This window comes from Pezoporus wallicus, unplaced genomic scaffold (genome assembly GCF_028554395.1).
Source record: "Pezoporus wallicus isolate ANWC-B61680 ecotype Strahan unplaced genomic scaffold, APGP_CSIRO_Pwel_v1 contig_818, whole genome shotgun sequence".
NCBI lineage: Eukaryota > Metazoa > Chordata > Aves > Psittaciformes > Psittacidae > Pezoporus > Pezoporus wallicus.
The window spans coordinates 2977749-2994959 of NW_026636248.1; the positions used below are offsets into that span (position 1 = coordinate 2977749).

Here is a 17211-nt window from a genome sequence, read left to right on the forward strand (position 1 = left end):
AAAAAAAACAAAACACATCTCCTTCCTTCCCTGTTCATTCAGGATACTCAAAAAAACCACCCACAAAAAACCAACCCAAACCCTGGGGCTTGATTTTTCGCATGCTACTATGACAAACAGCAAAGACTGAACATTAAGACTTGCTTTCCTTAAGAGCAGTGAAACTTTCCGAAACTGTGGGGGCAGAAGAGTTGGAGAGGCACAACTACAAATGTGGTTAGGCCACTTAAAACACATACCTTATCTTTCCCCACAAACAAAAAATGAAACAAACAAACCATCAGATATAACATGGCCAAGAAGAAAGATTTGATCAGAGCTGTACTGATTAATTTTATGAAGTGGGATTATAAAATGTGAAGCCTCACTGAAGAATCGCAACATAACTGATACTTACGTTAGTTACTTTGTTGCGTTATTCAGTAAAACTAAGACATTTAATAAATAGTTGCTTTATTTTGCATTTTATGCTGGCAAAGTGACTTGAAAATCATTTAAAAACGTAAATATATGGTTAATTTTTTTTTCCCATATCCATTTTATGTATTCATACATATTCACAGATACCTTGAAAAAGATCTACAGCAGGTCACCATTAAGGGACACATGTAAATCTGCTGAGGATGTTTATGAAGACAGTAAATATTCTTGCTTTTATAGTGTTCTGAACCAGTAACATGCCAATTTTCTTTTCCTCTAAGTAATATGGAGAGAAATTCAAAGAAATTATTTCAAAGAACATTAAATTCTTGGTGTAAATGTTTAAAGACTATCAAAAATCGGATAAAAAAAAAAGCTCTTCCTAGAGAAATACTATGATGCTGGAGAATGCATTTGATAATGAAAAATATAGAACTTCCTTTTTTTAAGATATTTTCTGGGCTAGCAATAAACTGCCAGAGAAAGCACAGGGTATATTTAATATGGGAATTATTATTGCTTAACTCAAAGACGAACAAAAAAACCAACAACCCTGTATTTATTGACAAATAAGGTTATCACGTGCCAAACAGCCCCTCAAGACCTCAAAGGCACAAAAGAAGTTAACCGGGAGATGCTTGTGTATCCCTTTTCACCTTGCACATACAGTCTGCGGAGCTCATGCTTCCAACAGACACCCCGAAGTAACACATCACCCAGTAATACCAGGTTTGGATCCTGTTACAGAAGAGTGGCAGTATAGGCCTCCATTATCAGTTACATCCAACAGATCTGCACATCCACTTAACACATATTTAAGAAGTCATTCTGGTTGTCAAAAGTTTTAAATCAGAGTTTTGCAAGTGCGGAACATTTATCAGAGAGAGATGAAACTGTAACCACTAGTAACTTCATTTTTCTAGCACTCTGGCACAGGTCAGACATGCAGCAGCAGTCAGGAAGAAATGAAGCTGCACCTACTGGGAAGTCAGAGGGACATGCCATTGGTGATGCTGCTCCAGCTACACCAACCTTCCTGTGGAACAAGGGGCTGTAGCATGTCTCATTAAGTCCTTTGTGTCCAGTAATTTATCCTTATTCAAGAGGATATTCAAGAGGCTGAATGTCAGCATAGCGGGAGCAACCTTATGCAATAGTACAGTCTTGTAAGTTGGAAGTAATTATTCTGTAACTCTAAACGTGACTGGCACCACCTTAGCCAATTGACCAAAAAACTCAAGAAATGAAATCACAGTCTGCTGTGAAAGGCAGAGACTGTAAAGGTAAGAATTATCAGAGCCTCACATGCTTTATGGATGGGACATCTCTCCCCCTCTCCTGCTTCCTCCTTTTTTTCCATCCTTTCTTTCCATGATAGACATGGGCAATTTGAAGCAAGTTACACAGAAAAATATGACATATGCATGTATGTACAAAAGAATGCATGAGAAACGCTAAAACATCTTATCTGTGAACCATCTGCGATCCTACACAGGACCCCGTCAGATTTTAATTCCTTTGGCCACAGATGTCCGAACTCTGGGAGCAGCTACTAAAGCCATGTCAGGCCAGTGGCACTGCAGAAAGCAGGGAACACCAGAGAAACCCCCAGGGGCTCAGGTGTTTCCCCAGAGGCAGCAGAAGATGGGACTCCAGACCTCCTCAATTCTGTCTGAAGCTCTAGGACAGGAGGTGAGAGAGATAACTCAAGCTGGTGAAAAGCAGTGTGGCAAGGAAGATGGAAAAAAGCCAAGTTTCTTGCACTGAACATGGTGGCTCCATTTCTGCAGTGCTCTTACATTCACGCTCTGGTTTAAAGAGGTGAAAGTCAGCAGAAAGGGATGAACATCTAATCTTCAACTCTATTTTAAGTCAGATGTACAGCTCCTAAGGGGTGGAAGCAATGCAAACAGGTCTGATGTAAATTTCTAGTCTTATTTAGTTAGCAAGGGCTAGTCAAGCAAGTCTTAGTCTTTTATCTCTTTTGAAACATGTAGAAATATTTGCACCACTTGCTGTCAAAATAAAATCAGAAAGATTCAGGCATTACAGCTCAACAACTGTAAGACCCCCTTTATGAACAAGTGTCACTGATGTTTAACCAAGATCTTACGAATCAGCACATTAAAATAAGCAGCAGAAGACAAATCCCAAGATATTTTGGACTTCCTGAAAGACAGGTTGAATTAAAACAACCCATTTCAATGAGGAAAAAAATGTCTGTTGCCCAAACAGACAATTCCAATTTGTTGGTAATAGTAACTCTTATTACCAAATAGCCAAAAGAAATTACAACAAAGCTGCACACTGTAGACTGGATTTACCCTTTCAGCTAACTTAAGCAAAACAAATGTTTAGACCTTCCAGTAAATGCATGCAAAGTATGATGAAGATCTGATCACTGCAGCGTTACCAGGGTTGAGAGAGAAACTTTAGTTTTATGTGGGTAATTCCCATGCAGTATCAAATTTTCAACTAAATGACAGCATTTCTCCCTCAGTTTTCTACATTCTATCACTTCAAAAACTAGCACAGTAGCCAAAGAACAGCCCAAGGGATCACTTTTTTTTACTTCCTCCCAATACTGGTTTAAATTTTCGGGGAATAAGTGTCTTTAGGTCTTACTTATCAGGTGATCAAACTTGACATACAGCCTAATGCAAGGCCATAGAACTTCAGCCATTAGCTCCTGAAATTAGTTTCAGTTTGTAATTTTACTATATCTATATAATTTAATGTGAAATGCTTTAATTCTAAAAATAAAACCAAAACCACTGAATCAGCATTGGATGTGAAGTATCACCTTGAGAATACTAGACACTGGGATGCAAAAAAATATCCACACATGTATTTTACAAGACACTTGAAGAATTAAAACAAGCATTTTCCATTCTATAAAACATACCAAAACACATAATTTTGAACTACAGGACTTCAACTATATCCATGGCAATCAATTACATCACCTTAAAAATGGCAGCTTTATGAGCAATATCAAGGTGAAAATACAGAGTGAAGAAAAGACACCGATGTACTTGCAAAGTTCACAGTCTTGTTTACTTCTTGGCAAAACCCAATAAAAATGTTTTGATACGAGTACAAATCATGGCCCAGGTCTAACTACAGTTGCGCAAACGGGATCCAGTGGGCTGTGTATATCAGTTGCACTGGTAATTATCAGAGGAAAGATGGAAACACTCGGCTGTTTGATTAGACACAATCTCCAACACGCAGAGAACTTCAATGTATTTCCACTGCACTTAGTACAAAGTGGGATCGCTTCCACATTTCATCAAACAAATTTATCATGCCAACCACAACTCAGGATGACTTCAGTCCTGGACATCACTGCAAGGGCCTGCCAGAGGAAATCAAGTGATTTGACTGCAGAGTAAGTAAACATAGTTTGCTTCCAAAAGAACTTTCAAAATGAGGTGGGTACCCCACTTCTAATTACCCCAGTGAAGATGATGAAAATAAGCAACAATCTTTCAGATGGCAGGAATCAGTCAGTAAAGCAAAGCAAACTTGCCACAGTGTAAAAGAAAGTAGCCCTACTATTTGCCCAAGCAGCTGTACAAAGGACTTTCCAAAAGCCACAGTAATGCAGATGGCAGCAGGCACCCACAAAGAAGTACGCTGTAAGATGTCAATGCCTATCAAAAGAAATCTGGGGGAAACAATTCCCAGTGGCACCTTTTCATATGTTTTCCTTTACCTGTCTTGTTCACCAGTTTCTCCATGTCTGTCTACCTCACCAACATATTGTCACTTGAAGAATCAAACCAACAGAAAAACTATGTAATTCACCTCACCCATGGAGCTTGGCAACATTACTACGTGTTTCACTTTCCATCTAGGAAAAAAGAGACTCCCCAGCATTTCTCAATGAAAGTTTCATATTTTCTTCAAATCTTCTCCCCGCCTCAAAAATGCAGGTAATCATTACCACAACCTCTAAAATGCTTGGGAATTAATGACATACAGGATATACAGGCTGCCCAGCAATGTCATCCTTCCAGCCCAGTAGTGTATTTCAAGGTTTCAATCTCTGAATTCCACCTCACTGGCTTACAGTTTGGCTCCTTCTCTCCCACAAAAAAATCTTTATGGATCCATAAAAAAAAATTTTCTTTAAAAAAAAACAACCAAAAAAACAACAAAAAAAACCCTTACCATCATTTTTATTGTTTGTAAGAGGATTTCTCATTTGCATTTTGGAAGAATCATGACACATATCAGCAGGAGTAGTTGGTATTCATACTTCGTCTAACAATTGCAAATAGATTATACACTTTTTTTGATTGAGACACAAGATCAAGATTCAGAAGGAAAGATGAAGGTATAACAAATGCCACTGGATTTCAATCACCAGGTTCAAAGAATATTGTATGGTATTAATCACAAAGAAAATACCCATGAAACAGAAGTAAACCCCCAGTCAACAACATGGGCAGTTCACAGAACTATTAGCTAATAGTCAACATTTCAGGTCAACTTGCAGTTACACACTTCCTAAATTAGTGTTCACTATATTTCAGTTACTTACTATTTTATGATTTTTCATCCATGGCTAGAAATTTCACTACAAGACACAACTTGTCAAAAATGAACAGCAATTTAGAAAACAAAATAAGTAGCAAAAAAGACAGCTTGACCACATGCACATAAACTTTGAACTTACACAATTAAAGAATGTGTCTGATTTTTAAAATTAAAAAGTAGTTTATCAACTTCAGGCATTTTGCAGAAGAGGTTTTTGCCCAGCAGACTATACATGCTGCCTGCCCAGTGAGGACAGCCATGCTCAACAACCTACTGAGCCTTTTGCACAAGTCAACATTTTAACAACCAAGAAGAGTAATGAGCAGTGGCCACTCTAAAGCTCAGCCCAATATCCAGCAAATGCAATTCTTCTGGTCACTTCTTATACCTATCAAAATCGATATCCCATTCTCTGTCTTTGACCAAACACAGCAACACACAAAGAAAAATTATTGGCCACAGAACAGTCTACGGGTCCAAGTCCACAAACTCAACAGAACTTCATCCAAAGTCAAAGCAAGTTGTGGGCAATCCTGTCACACACAGACCGGTCCCTAAATTTCTCTCCTGCTTCCAGGAGAGATCCCTTCAAGACTGGCTTAAGCCATGCTATAAGGATGGCGAAACTTGCCAAAGCAATTGGCCATGATTTATCTTGTCTAGGGGATAAAGGCCTGTATCTTCTACCTTATCAGTTCATCACCTCTGCTCGGCAGTCAACTTGCTTAAAACGTAAGCCCACCTAGGGCACCTTTCACTGGCTTCTACGGGTGTGTTCACCCACAGCAACACAAATGTAAGTGCATTAACGGGAGACACACGTGCACCAACAGTACAGTAAGACATCTTGTTCTGTCAAGTGTCCTGCAGGCTGCCTGTCTCCCTTTGACCTTATCCTTCCAGCCTCTGGATATAAATATTTTTGATAGAACACTGCCTGGATGTACATTAACTAGGAGATAAAGCAGTTTTGGGTTTGGGTGGCCACTTTTTTACCCAGAAGACAAGAATGGCTCCAAAACAACAACAGCTTTTCACTCCTAGGGAAGACTTCTTGTGAAAATAAAAACAAGGAAGTTAAATCCAAGAGAGCCATAATGCTTTTCAATTAAGGGCAAGGATGTAAAACTGTCACACATAAGACAGGAAATTCAAAGTTAGGCTGTCACCTCATTCCCTTCTTCACCCCAAAACCTTCCTCTCCCGTCAGCACACCCTTTGACCAGCTCCCGAGTGATGAGCTAAGGATGGCACGTCAGAACCTTAACTTTGAATATTTTTGGCTTCTCTTGCAACGTTAACCGTATCGTTAGAGCACGGAGAGCCGAGGAGTTTAAATTTTAATATTTTGCATCATCGCAGCCTGCTGCATGGCAAAGGCACAGGATGGTGGCACAGGACTTCGGTACAGACACCAATCCAGGAGGAAAGCCCCTCTTGCCCTCCCTCCCCCCTCCGGACACATGCAATAACTCGGCTTTGCACGCATTTTTGCACACCGCCGGGCTCGCACTTCGTCGTGCTCACTCCCGGAGCAAGTCGCGGCTGTCAGCGCTGCTCACCCCATCCAGAATCCTCTGCCCCCCGCCCCGTTCTCCTTCTAGAGTCAAAGTGCTGTGTGAACGGGGGGGTTTGAGGGAGAAGGGGAGAGCGCAGGCCACGGGTAACACTTTGCCGTCTCCTTTCAGTCACATTTCCGTCCTCCTCCGGCAAAACTGGGGAGGGAAGGGGCGGCGGGGGGAGGACGGGGGGGGGCACACACGCAGGCGCCGGGCCCAGCGGGAAGGGGCAGCCGCAGCAAGTGTGGGTGACAAGACCGCCGGCTCTCCCGAGAGCAACAAAAAGGCGGGTGGGGTGGGGTGGCCGGCGGGGCCGGGGGCAGGGCCGGCGCTCGGGGGCTGTTACCTCGTAGAGTTCCTCGGAAGCCATGCTGGGGAGCCTCACAAGGTGGAGTTGGGTGCTGGTTTGGAAATACTTTGTTTCAGTTGGTGTCCGTGTGGCCTCCTCCTCTTCCTCTTCACCCTCCTCCTCCTCTTCTTCTTCTTCTTCTTCTTTTTCTTTTCCTTCTTCTTCTCCTCCTCCCGCTATCCTTCTTCTCCTCCTCCTTTTCCCCTCCTCCTCCTCCTTCTCCTCCTCCTCCTCCTCCTCCTCTTCTTCTTCTTCCTCCTCCTCCCTGCGCGTCTCTCTCCAGCGCAACTCGCAGCTCCGGTCGCTAAAAGCCGGTGAGGTGCTGCCGCCGCTGCCGCCGCCGCTGCTGCTGGTGGCGGCGGGTCTGCGCGCACGGCAGCTGCGCAACTCGCTGGCTCCCCGCTCGCGCCCGCTCCCTCGCGCTGCCTCTCTCGCACGCCCCGGCAGGCCGGCACGCACGCACGCACGCACACACTCTCTCCCTCGCGCGCGCACACACACACTCTCTCACGCGCGCACACACGCACTCGCGCACGGCGGCTGCACCCCGCACACACACACCCCCCCCCCCACCCCTCCGTCCCCGGCTCGCTCAGCTCGTTCGCTCCCTCCCCAGGAACACTAATCGAGCTCAGAGAGCGCCACACGCAACCACCCCGCCCCGGCTCCGGCCGCCCCCGGCACCATCCTCCTCCTCCTCCTCCTCCTCCTCCTCCCCCCGCTTTGATCTCCCATTGTCTGCTCAGCTGAGCCCCGGCGGCGCGCGGGGGCCGGCGGGGCCGCGCCCGGGGAGCCGGGGATGGGGGTTGGTGCGGGACGGCCGCGGAGTTCCGAGAGGCGGGCGGGAAGCGCGGGGGGGGGAGGTGGGGGTGGTGGAACACGGGGCCCACACACGTGCGGGGCCCTCGTTGCTCCCCCTTTGCCCTACCCCGGGGCTTCTGGTACCCGCAGTCGTCCCTCTCCTCACCACCGCAGCTTGTCCAGCCCCATGGGGCCATCCCAACCCATTGGCCAACTCTACCACCATATGTACAAGCAACGATGTAGTGCGTCTGTCTACGTTTTCTTCTGTGCGAACTTACTTGGTGGAATGCATTTGCCGTAAACGAGTGAAGGACGTGGGCGAATCCGTGTGAGAACTAAGCAGCCCCACATGATCATTGCGCGCAGCTTACACCTCCCAGCTGACCATGTTTGCAGAGTCAGGAAGGCCCTACACCAAGACCTCCCTTGGATGATGGCTCAACAGAAAGTAGATGAGCTGTTGACTTTCTTATGAGTCCAGTACTGGTTACGCCACAAAACTTGTCGTTGTCACCTCATGTGTCATCTGGGAGTGCTTCATAGGAAACTGGGCCAGCAAGGTGCCGTGTAGTAACCCATTAGCTCAATGAACTGAAGACATCGTTGTGCAAAGGTAGATGTGACAAATTACTCCTTCAAGAGCAAATTCTGCATGACAGAGTTTCTGATCTCAAAAAGGCGTAAGGGTGGGACAAAACCAGTGTCAGGAGAGGAGTGCCTTACTCTGCCTTTCATCACACCAAGGCATTTGTTCCACTGTTTCCTATTCTGTACCACGTCAGGTAGATGTAGAACAGCACAAGTTAAAAAAGAGTCCAGCGCGTTTGTGTGACCAATGAACCCATTGGCTCAACTAAATTTTTATCAAGTTACCTCTTTTTTTTTCTTTATTTTGTCAAAGTCCTTCAAAAACATTTCTGAAAAGCCAAGAAACTCAATATTCTACTTTGAAAAACATGTTTTGGACCATTGTCTAGCAAGTACCCATTTGGAAGACGTTGATCCGTTTGTAGGCTTTGGGATATTTATGCAGAAAGAGCTGGAGTTTCCCATCTCAGAGGTGGTTAACCTGGCCATTCCTTGTGACAAATACATCATGTCTCCAAAGTCAACATCCTTCTTCTGGATAACTGAAATTCTGGTTCTGGACTGCAAGACAGACATAATTTATGGAGATAAGACATCTAACAACTTTCATACTTTTCATACTTTCCTAATTTCCTAACCAGCCTATTAAAAGGTATTTGAACCACTGCTTGAGATCTTCAAGACCGAGTCTTGAAGTCTAAGTGGTGCAAAAGGGGGTCGTTCTGTGACAGTAAGAGGATTGTTGACAAAAGGATAGGCCTGTATAAAATTGAGACAGTTAAGATCTAGGAACTCTGTGACTGTCATCTGGAGGTGAGCATTTAATCACAGTTCCTAAGATGTGGTCTGAATCCTTTTTGAGTGGTACATGTCATGCCATCATTGTACCCACCTTCTGAAGGACAATCTTTTAAGGTAATAGGTACTTATGTTTTAGCGAAGAGATGGCGGCAGTGGTTGCTAAAGACATTACTTTGCTTGCACGGCGTAAGAATAGAACATCTTCATTTTTACTAATGGTCTTACTGTTGCAGTAAACCAGGTCTTAGGTATTTTGATCTTCTGGGTGACTAAAAAAAATCCACAATTCATCAGTACTGCTCTAATTTTAGTATTTCAAGGAAACAACAAAAGCTCAGAGCTATTACTAATTTTTAACATTTCAAATACACTCCATATTTCATCTTCAGTGAAAGAAGTTCTGTTACATATATTCATTGTTTGCTGTGCCACTTAATTCCTCTCTGGTTTCTATTCTAACCTTTTGTCCTTGTTGCTTTATAAGACTTCTCAGGAGAATCAACTGTGCTGTTATAAAATACCATGCAATAGTGGTGCCCAGATTTTCCAGCTGGACTTCGCTTCACTAACTTCCATGATAGCTTGCTCTCATCTTGCTTTCACTAGAAAAAAGTCAAGTTTTCCAAAGGTTTTATGGTGAATTGTCTAGATCACCATTTCCTTCTTGCTTCTTAAGGTATTTCACCTTTACTCACTAAGGCAGGATTGTCAATTTCAACAATGTTTTGGTTGTTGAAAGCCATCTTCATGCCAACTTCCTAAATGGCTTTACTAACATTGCATACAGGTGTTTCTAGTAGAGAAGTTGTATGGAATACAGTAAGGAAGCAGTCCAGGAAAAGTGGAAAGCCAGGCCAGTTTGAGTTTTGACAGTGGCAGCAAATATTTCTAAGAGGTGCTTGAGACAGCCTTGGTTAATCTAGCTTTGGACAGAATTGAGCAATGTCAGCTGAGTGGGAAGCATTACCATACACACATGGCACTTCCAGTTTGAAGTGGACAATCACCTACAGTGACAGTCCTGGTAAAGTCAGGAGGACAGTCATTCTTCTATTTAGCAGAATAAAGAATGTTCTAAGGTACATAAGATAATGTTATAAAGTTCATTTGAAAGGTCAACTCCATTTTGACCTCACTGTATGCCCTTGCAATGTCTATGAAGATCCTCATGGATGGTGGAATAGCTGAATTTGAGATAGTTAATGGTGGCAGGCCACAGCTGGCTGGAAGTTTATGGTACTGGAAACACCATAGAGATCTGTATTAGATGGGAATGGTTCTCTATCTCCATGATTTGCTCTAACCAAGGGATCATGGCCTTGTTTCATACGCAGGTATTTATATACAAGGTCATAACTCATGATAATAAAGTGACTATCAATAACTTACAATCAGTTATATTAAGGTGATTAACTACTTTTTAGTATTTGGGAGTAGGGCTTGAAAATGAAGGATTTAGTAGCTGAGATAGTCAGTGATTAGCTAAACGATTTCGAAAGGCAGTAACGATACGGCTAAATGTGATGGTCTATGCTATAGGCATTAACATCTGATCAAATCATCCTATGCTATCTTTTCACAGTCAATGGAAAGCTAGTCAACATTGTCAACGGAATTCACAGCATGCTTCATCTCATCCTAAAGTAGACACCTCTGTCTGATCAGATGAATTGAAGTCTAAATTTGATTCACTTTGTTGACTTTAACAATTTTTTATTTTTTTTCAATTTTTACCAACTGGAAGTATGGCACCTATTCCACAACTGCCTAAAGATAGTTGAGATTAATCCTACTCATGTTTCCAGGCTTCCTTGATCTAAACCTACTGGATAATCTAAAACTCCATACTGGCCAAAGTATGTTGACAGCTTAGATATGAAATACATAATATTCCTTTGCACCTAATATTTTTTTTTTTTTGATCCTATGCTCCTTTGTCCTCATCTCAACACCCAGGATGTAGCTCATCCTTGCCCTCTGATATTCTCCCTCATTTCTGTCCCTCTTCCTTTCCTCACCTCTTCTTCACCTCCATCTTGGCCTTTCGCCTTCCGAGTAGTCCAAGATGCTAAAGTTCAAATGAAGAAATAAAAATCCTAGGAAAAAAAGTGTTTCTTGCTATCCATATCTTCCAACAAAACTGAGGACTGTTTTTCCAATTTTGTGATGAGAGCAGTTTGAACAGAGATCATTTCAGGAAGAAAAACAGTTTTAGTTCTGTGCCACATTGAGGAAAATGGGATCACCTGAAGAAGCAACTGTTAAAACAAGGTTCTTTACATTAAAATCTAGAAGAGAGAGCCTCCTAATTCTCTAAACTGCTAAGACATTTCCACACACGCTCAAACATGGGATAAAAGTTGGATTTGATGACCTTAAAAGTCTTTTCCAACCTAGTTCATTCTATGATTCTATGGCATTACTTTCACTGACTTGCAAAACACTGAGAGAGTTGGGCTTGTTCAGTCTGGAGGAGAGAAAGCTTAGGAGAGACCTTGTAACAGTCTTACAGCACCTAAAGGGGGCTGACAAGAAATCTGGAGAGGTACTTCTTACAAGGACATGTGGGGATAGGACAAGGGGGAATGGATTGTAATTGACAGAGCAGAGATTAAAGTTAGACATTAGGAAGAAATTCTTTACTATGAGGCTGGTGAGACACAGGAAAAGGTTGCCCAAAGAAGCTGTAATTGCCCCATCCCTGGCAGTGTCCAAGGTCAGGCCGGATGTGGCTTTGAGCAACCTGGTCTAGTGGAAGGTGTCCCCTCCCACGGCAGGGGAGTTGTAACTAGATGATCTTTAAGGTCCCTTCCAACCCAAACCGTTCAGTGATTCTATGATGATTCTATGACTTCTAGATTAGATTAAGGCAGTAATACAATCAGATTTAAATATACAAAGAAAAGAATGGTAATTATGGTTATAAATAGATTCTTGGTAATTTTTGCTGACTGACATCATCATACCTTACCTTATTTACAGCTCAGGGGTGTTGCTACAAGCTCAGGAGTGTTGCATCCCAACGAGAAGGAAGTGCAGCAGGAGGGACAAGAAACCTCCTTGGATGGATAAGGAGCTGCTGAAGAAACTTCAAGGGAAAAAAGAAGCTTATAAAAGGTGGAAGCAAGGACAGGCGGCCTGGGAAATGTACAGGGATGTTGTCCGGGAAGCCAGGAACCAGGTTAGGAAAGCTAAGGCCCAGTTAGAATTAAACTTGGCTAGGGATGTGAAAGATAACAGGAAGGGATTCTATATGAACATTGCAAATAAAAGACAGACTAGGGACAATGTGGGCCCTCTCCAGAAGCTCTCAAGAGAACTGGCTACGCTGGATTTGGAGAAGGCTGAGGTTCTTAATGACTTCTTTGCCTCGGTCTTCACTGGCAAATGCTCCAATCACACTACCCAGGTCTTGGAAGACAGATGCAGGGACTGTGAGAATGAAGACCTTGAGCCCACTGTAGGAGAGGATCTGGTTTGTGACCATCTTAAAAACCTGAACGTGCACAAGTCCATGGGTCCTGATGAAATCCATCCGCGGGTCCCGAAGGAGCTGGCAAATGAAGTTACTAAGCTGCTGTCCATCACATTTGAAAAATCATGGCAGTCAGGTGAAGATCCTGATGACTGGAAATAGGGAAATATAACCCCCATTTTCAAGAAGGGGAAAATGGATGACCTGGGGAACTACAGACTAGTCAGTCTCACCTCTGTGCCTGGCAAAATCTGGGAGCAGATTCTCCTGAAAGGCATGCTAAGGCACATGAAAATCAACAAGGTGCTTGGTGACAGCCAGCATGGCTTCACTAAGGGGAAATCCTGCCTGACCAATCTGGTGGCCTTCTATGATGGGGCTACGGAACTGATGGACAGGGGTAGAGCAGTTGATGTCATCTACCTGGACTTGTGCAAAGCCTTTGGCACTGTCCCACACGACATCCTTGTCTTTAAATTGGAGAGGCATCAATTTGATGGATGGACCACTCGGTGGATAAAGAACCAGCTGGGTGGCCACACACGAAGAGTTGTGGTCAATGGCTCAATGTCCGGCTGGAGACCAGTAACGAGTGGTGTCCCTCAGGGATCGGTGTTGGGGCCGGTCTTGTTCAACATCTTTGTCAGTGACAGGGACAGTGGGATGGAGTGTGCCCTCAGCAAGTTTGCTGATGACATCAAGCTGTGTGGTTTCGTTGATATGCTGGAGGGAAGGAGTGCCATCCAGAGGGACCTTGACACGCTTGTGAGGTGGGCTGATGCCAACCTCATGAAGTTTAACCATGCCAAGTGCAAGGTCCTACACCTGGGTCGGAGCAATCCCAGGCACAGCTACAGGTTGGGCAAAGAAGAGATTCAGAGCAGCCCTGTGGAGAAGGACTTGGGGGTGTTGGTTGATGAGAAAATGAACATGAGCTGGCTTCAGTGTGTGCTCGCAGCCCAGAAAGCCAACCGTATCCTGTGCTGCATCAAAAGGAGCATGACCAGCAGGTCGAAGGAGGTGATCCTGCCCCTCTGCTCTTGTGAGACCTCACTTGGAGTATTGTGTGCAGTTCTGGTGTCCTTAACATAAAAAGGACATGGAACTGTTGGATTGTTCCAGAGGAGGGCCATGAGGATGATCAGGGGACTGGAGCACCTCCCGTATGAAGATAGGCTGAGAAAGTTGGGGCTGTTGAGCCTGGAGAAGAGAAGGCTGCATGGAGACCTCATAGCAGCCTTCCAGTATCTGAAGGGGGCCTATAGGGATGCTGGGGAGGGACTCTTCATTAAGGACTGTAGTGACAGGACAAGGGGTAATGGGTTAAAACTTAAACAGGGGAAGTTTAGATTGGATATAAGGAAGAAATCCTTTCCTGTTAGGGTGGTGAGGCACTGGAATGGGTTGCCCAAGGAAGTTGTGAATGCTCCATCCCTGGCGGTGTTCAAGGCCAGGTTGGACAGAGCCTTGGGTGAGACAGTTTAGTGTGAGGTGTCCGTGCCCATGGCAGGTGTTTTGGAACTAGAGGGTCCTTTCCAACCCTAACTGTTGTATGATTCTATGATTCTACCTAGGTCTTTCATGATAACGACATAGTTTCTTTCTGCAAATTTGCACTTTCAAAGAATGCTAGCAGATGATCCCCTGTTTCGTTGTGTACTTCAATGATAGACTTATTGGAATATTTTTTTTTAACAACCATTTTTTCATCTTCACCTTCTGCCCATGAAATGAGTTTGTATTATCATCCAACCTCTCCCCCTCTAAAACTGAGACATGAAGTTACAGTAAATATTGTCAGGGGTGTCCACTGATTTCTCTGATTTCAATTAAAAAGGCCTAGATTTAAGTACCTCAGAGAATATAGTACCTTTTCTTTTAAAAGTGGCATCTTTATTGGTATTTGTCAGAAATGTAAATACTGGATGCTTCTGTGACACCAGCTAGGTACCCAGTACCTTGAATTGAGTTTCAAAAAATATATATAGAAGCCATCCATGACTTACGTGTTTTAAATGACTTGCTTAGTATCAAATGGGAGCTTTGTAATGAAAGTATGACTAAATTATAATCTCACAGGACAAAATGCATGTTTCATCTAGAGGACCTGCTTTTATCTTCCTCCATTCTCCTGCCTCTGCCACCACCCACCTTTCTAGTTCTGCAACACATGAAACTGGAACCTTAAAACTGACAGCTTCCATCAGTATACAGAAACAGACATAGATAGCTGTGAGTATGAGAGCCATGCAGTCAGTGGTAACAGAGGTGAGATTAATATCTATCTCTTTATGTCCCTGGTAAATCTGTCTGCTACACATTCCTGATGTTTTCCTAGAAGGCCCTCTGTGCCTTGAATAAGGCAAAATCTCCATAGAAGTGCTAATGTGAATAGCTGATCGGAGAACACACATAGACCATGAAGGTATAAAAGTATTGCCTAACTTTAAAGAAGTTTATGTTTAAAAGTCCCAGACTGGAAATGTAAAATGATCTAAAATAAAAATGATCTTGTATAGTCATGTTGCTCACACTTTCAGCTCACCCTATGGGTCACCAGCAGGGTTTAGATGTTTAGGTCCACATCAGAGATAAAAAGTTGTAGCTACTTCCTTGAACTCCTTGGCTCTATTCAAAGTAGAGCTCTCTACCACTGGAATGTAGTTTCCCTTGCCTTGGTGAGGATGAGAATGAGTTTATAAAACAGCTAAGAAAACAAAATCCTAGCTTAACAGTTGGGTTGGGAACACTTCAATTGGCTGATCAGCCATAACAGTTTGCTCGTTCTCATAATCAAGTAGAGATCATTATGAAATGAAGAAAATTGAACCTGAAAACTGAATTAGGGGATGTCCTCTTCAGTTTTTGAAAGGAAGTGTCATAAGCTAAGAAAGCAGTAGGTGGAGAACTGATGTAAATGTAGGTACCATGTCTGAGAGAGATCCATTCTTTGTTTTTTTTCTGGAATCTGTAACTTATGTTCTCATGACTAAATGCAGTTTTCCAGTACATATGTGGAGAATAGAGACAGGTGAAATTCTGTAGTTTTATAGAGGATATAGCAAGCCCTACAGATTTTTAATGAAGTAGATATTGGGATACAGCTCATGCAGGAGATTTATTCATAAAAGATTTTTTTTTTCTGGCTCCAAGTATGGTATTTACAGGTTGGCTTTTCCAGAGTTTAAAAATCTCCAGCTTTTTTTCTTTTTTCCTCAACATGATGTATCAAGCCTTTTCAAAATCCTATAACCAGTGTGCCAAGTGAAGAGAAAGTTAGTCTGGGTGGTAAACTGTTAGCTGCTTTCCATTATAAGGACATTTGCAGATATTGAAAAAGAACCAGGTATTCCTTCTGAATTGTAGAAACACTAGAAAACACCAATTGTTTTTCCATTCAGAGGAGAAAAGTAAGAAGCTTAACTATCTTTTCTCCTTAAATAACTGAAGAAGGGAAAACTGAGAAATTCAAAGGAAAGTTATCTTCTAGAGCAACAGAAATGCACTATTATGAGCAAAAAGAAATTTTGGATCCAACAGTAAAGTTTTGAGATCAGAAATTGGCCAAAGATCTACATTTTTCTTTAAGTTTCAAGATTCAACCTTGTATTTTTCTGTGACTGGAAGAGCAATTTTATTTTATCATGGTGATGTCAGAATATCAAATACTGTGGCGATGTCTCAGCCACAGTTGCTGGCAGAATGTTACAGCTTGTGTTCCTTTCTTTCCTCAAGTTCACAGGACTGCAACATGTTTTCTGAAGTAAATGACAAAGAAACAAACATCCATGGGATCATCTGCTTAGGTTTGATCCTCTGGTTTTGTAGCTGCCTCTTGGAATTCAACAGGCCCTGCAGCTTCCCCTTAGTACTGGGAATACAGATGCAGATACGTGGGATCCAGGGTTTGATTTCCCTTGAATATCCAGAGGAACATTTTCTATACAGTGGATTAAATTTAGACTTTCTGTAATCATCATAAAGTAGGTCTATCCAGTGCACTGCAGTGTGGCTGAGTTGTACTAGTACCTCTTACCAAAAGTTTTAGTCATGTATATAAGAATGTTATGCTAATCGGTTAGGTCTGGTGCTTGAGAAGCTTCACATAAAACTGCTTCACTGCAAGCTGCTTTTCAGCATAGGGAAAGTATAATACCTACTTGATTCATCATTAGACTGCAGATTTGACTGTGAATTCAATATAGCCTGAACAGCAACAACAAAAGAAATTATCTTCTGTAAAGGTAGGAGAGCAGAAGGTAAAGAATCTTTAGTGAGAAAATGAATGTCTTTCCTTGGAGGTGGTTTGTGAACAGTTCCTTTTTGGGGAAGTGTGTTCATGTCAGTATATAGCTTAGTAAAAGTGTGATAAAGTGGAAGAGGTAGTGGTCTGAATGTCTTTCATTTTCTCTCCTATCTTTCTCTGAAGTTGTCCATTTGGCTTATAGATCGGACTGGTGGTCCATAGGTAGATTAATGCCCTTTTGCAATAATTGTGGTGATATCAAAGATCAGAATTAAGCTGTGGTTTCTTGAGACTTATTCAGAACTGGCACCGGAAAAAAATTTATTTCCTAGGGCTAGACCATGGCATTATGATCCTTTAACATAGAAGCTTAAGTCAACGTGACTACTCTTCTTGGGTCAGTTTACAGTTGGAGATTTTACAG

General features: G+C 42.8%; 1 protein-coding gene and 1 long non-coding RNA gene across 2 annotated transcripts in view; both read right to left on the minus strand.

The window, feature by feature from the left end:
* The window catches only part of CDYL (chromodomain Y like), a 104951-nt gene extending 97572 nt beyond the window's left edge, over nucleotides 1-7379 (minus strand). Inside the window, exon 1 of the mRNA XM_057399319.1 lies at nucleotides 6871-7379. Within this exon, the coding sequence (XP_057255302.1) occupies nucleotides 6871-6894 (24 nt within the window). The 5' untranslated portion in view covers nucleotides 6895-7379. The remainder of the gene's footprint in view (nucleotides 1-6870) is intronic.
* A 1330-nt stretch (nucleotides 7380-8709) lies between these two features.
* The window catches only part of LOC130593866 (uncharacterized), a 70118-nt gene continuing 61616 nt past the window's right edge, over nucleotides 8710-17211 (minus strand). Inside the window, exons 4-5 of the long non-coding RNA XR_008970905.1 lie at nucleotides 9292-9335; nucleotides 8710-8826 (exon numbers count right to left, since the gene is read on the minus strand). This is a non-coding gene — a long non-coding RNA (uncharacterized LOC130593866). The remainder of the gene's footprint in view (nucleotides 8827-9291; nucleotides 9336-17211) is intronic.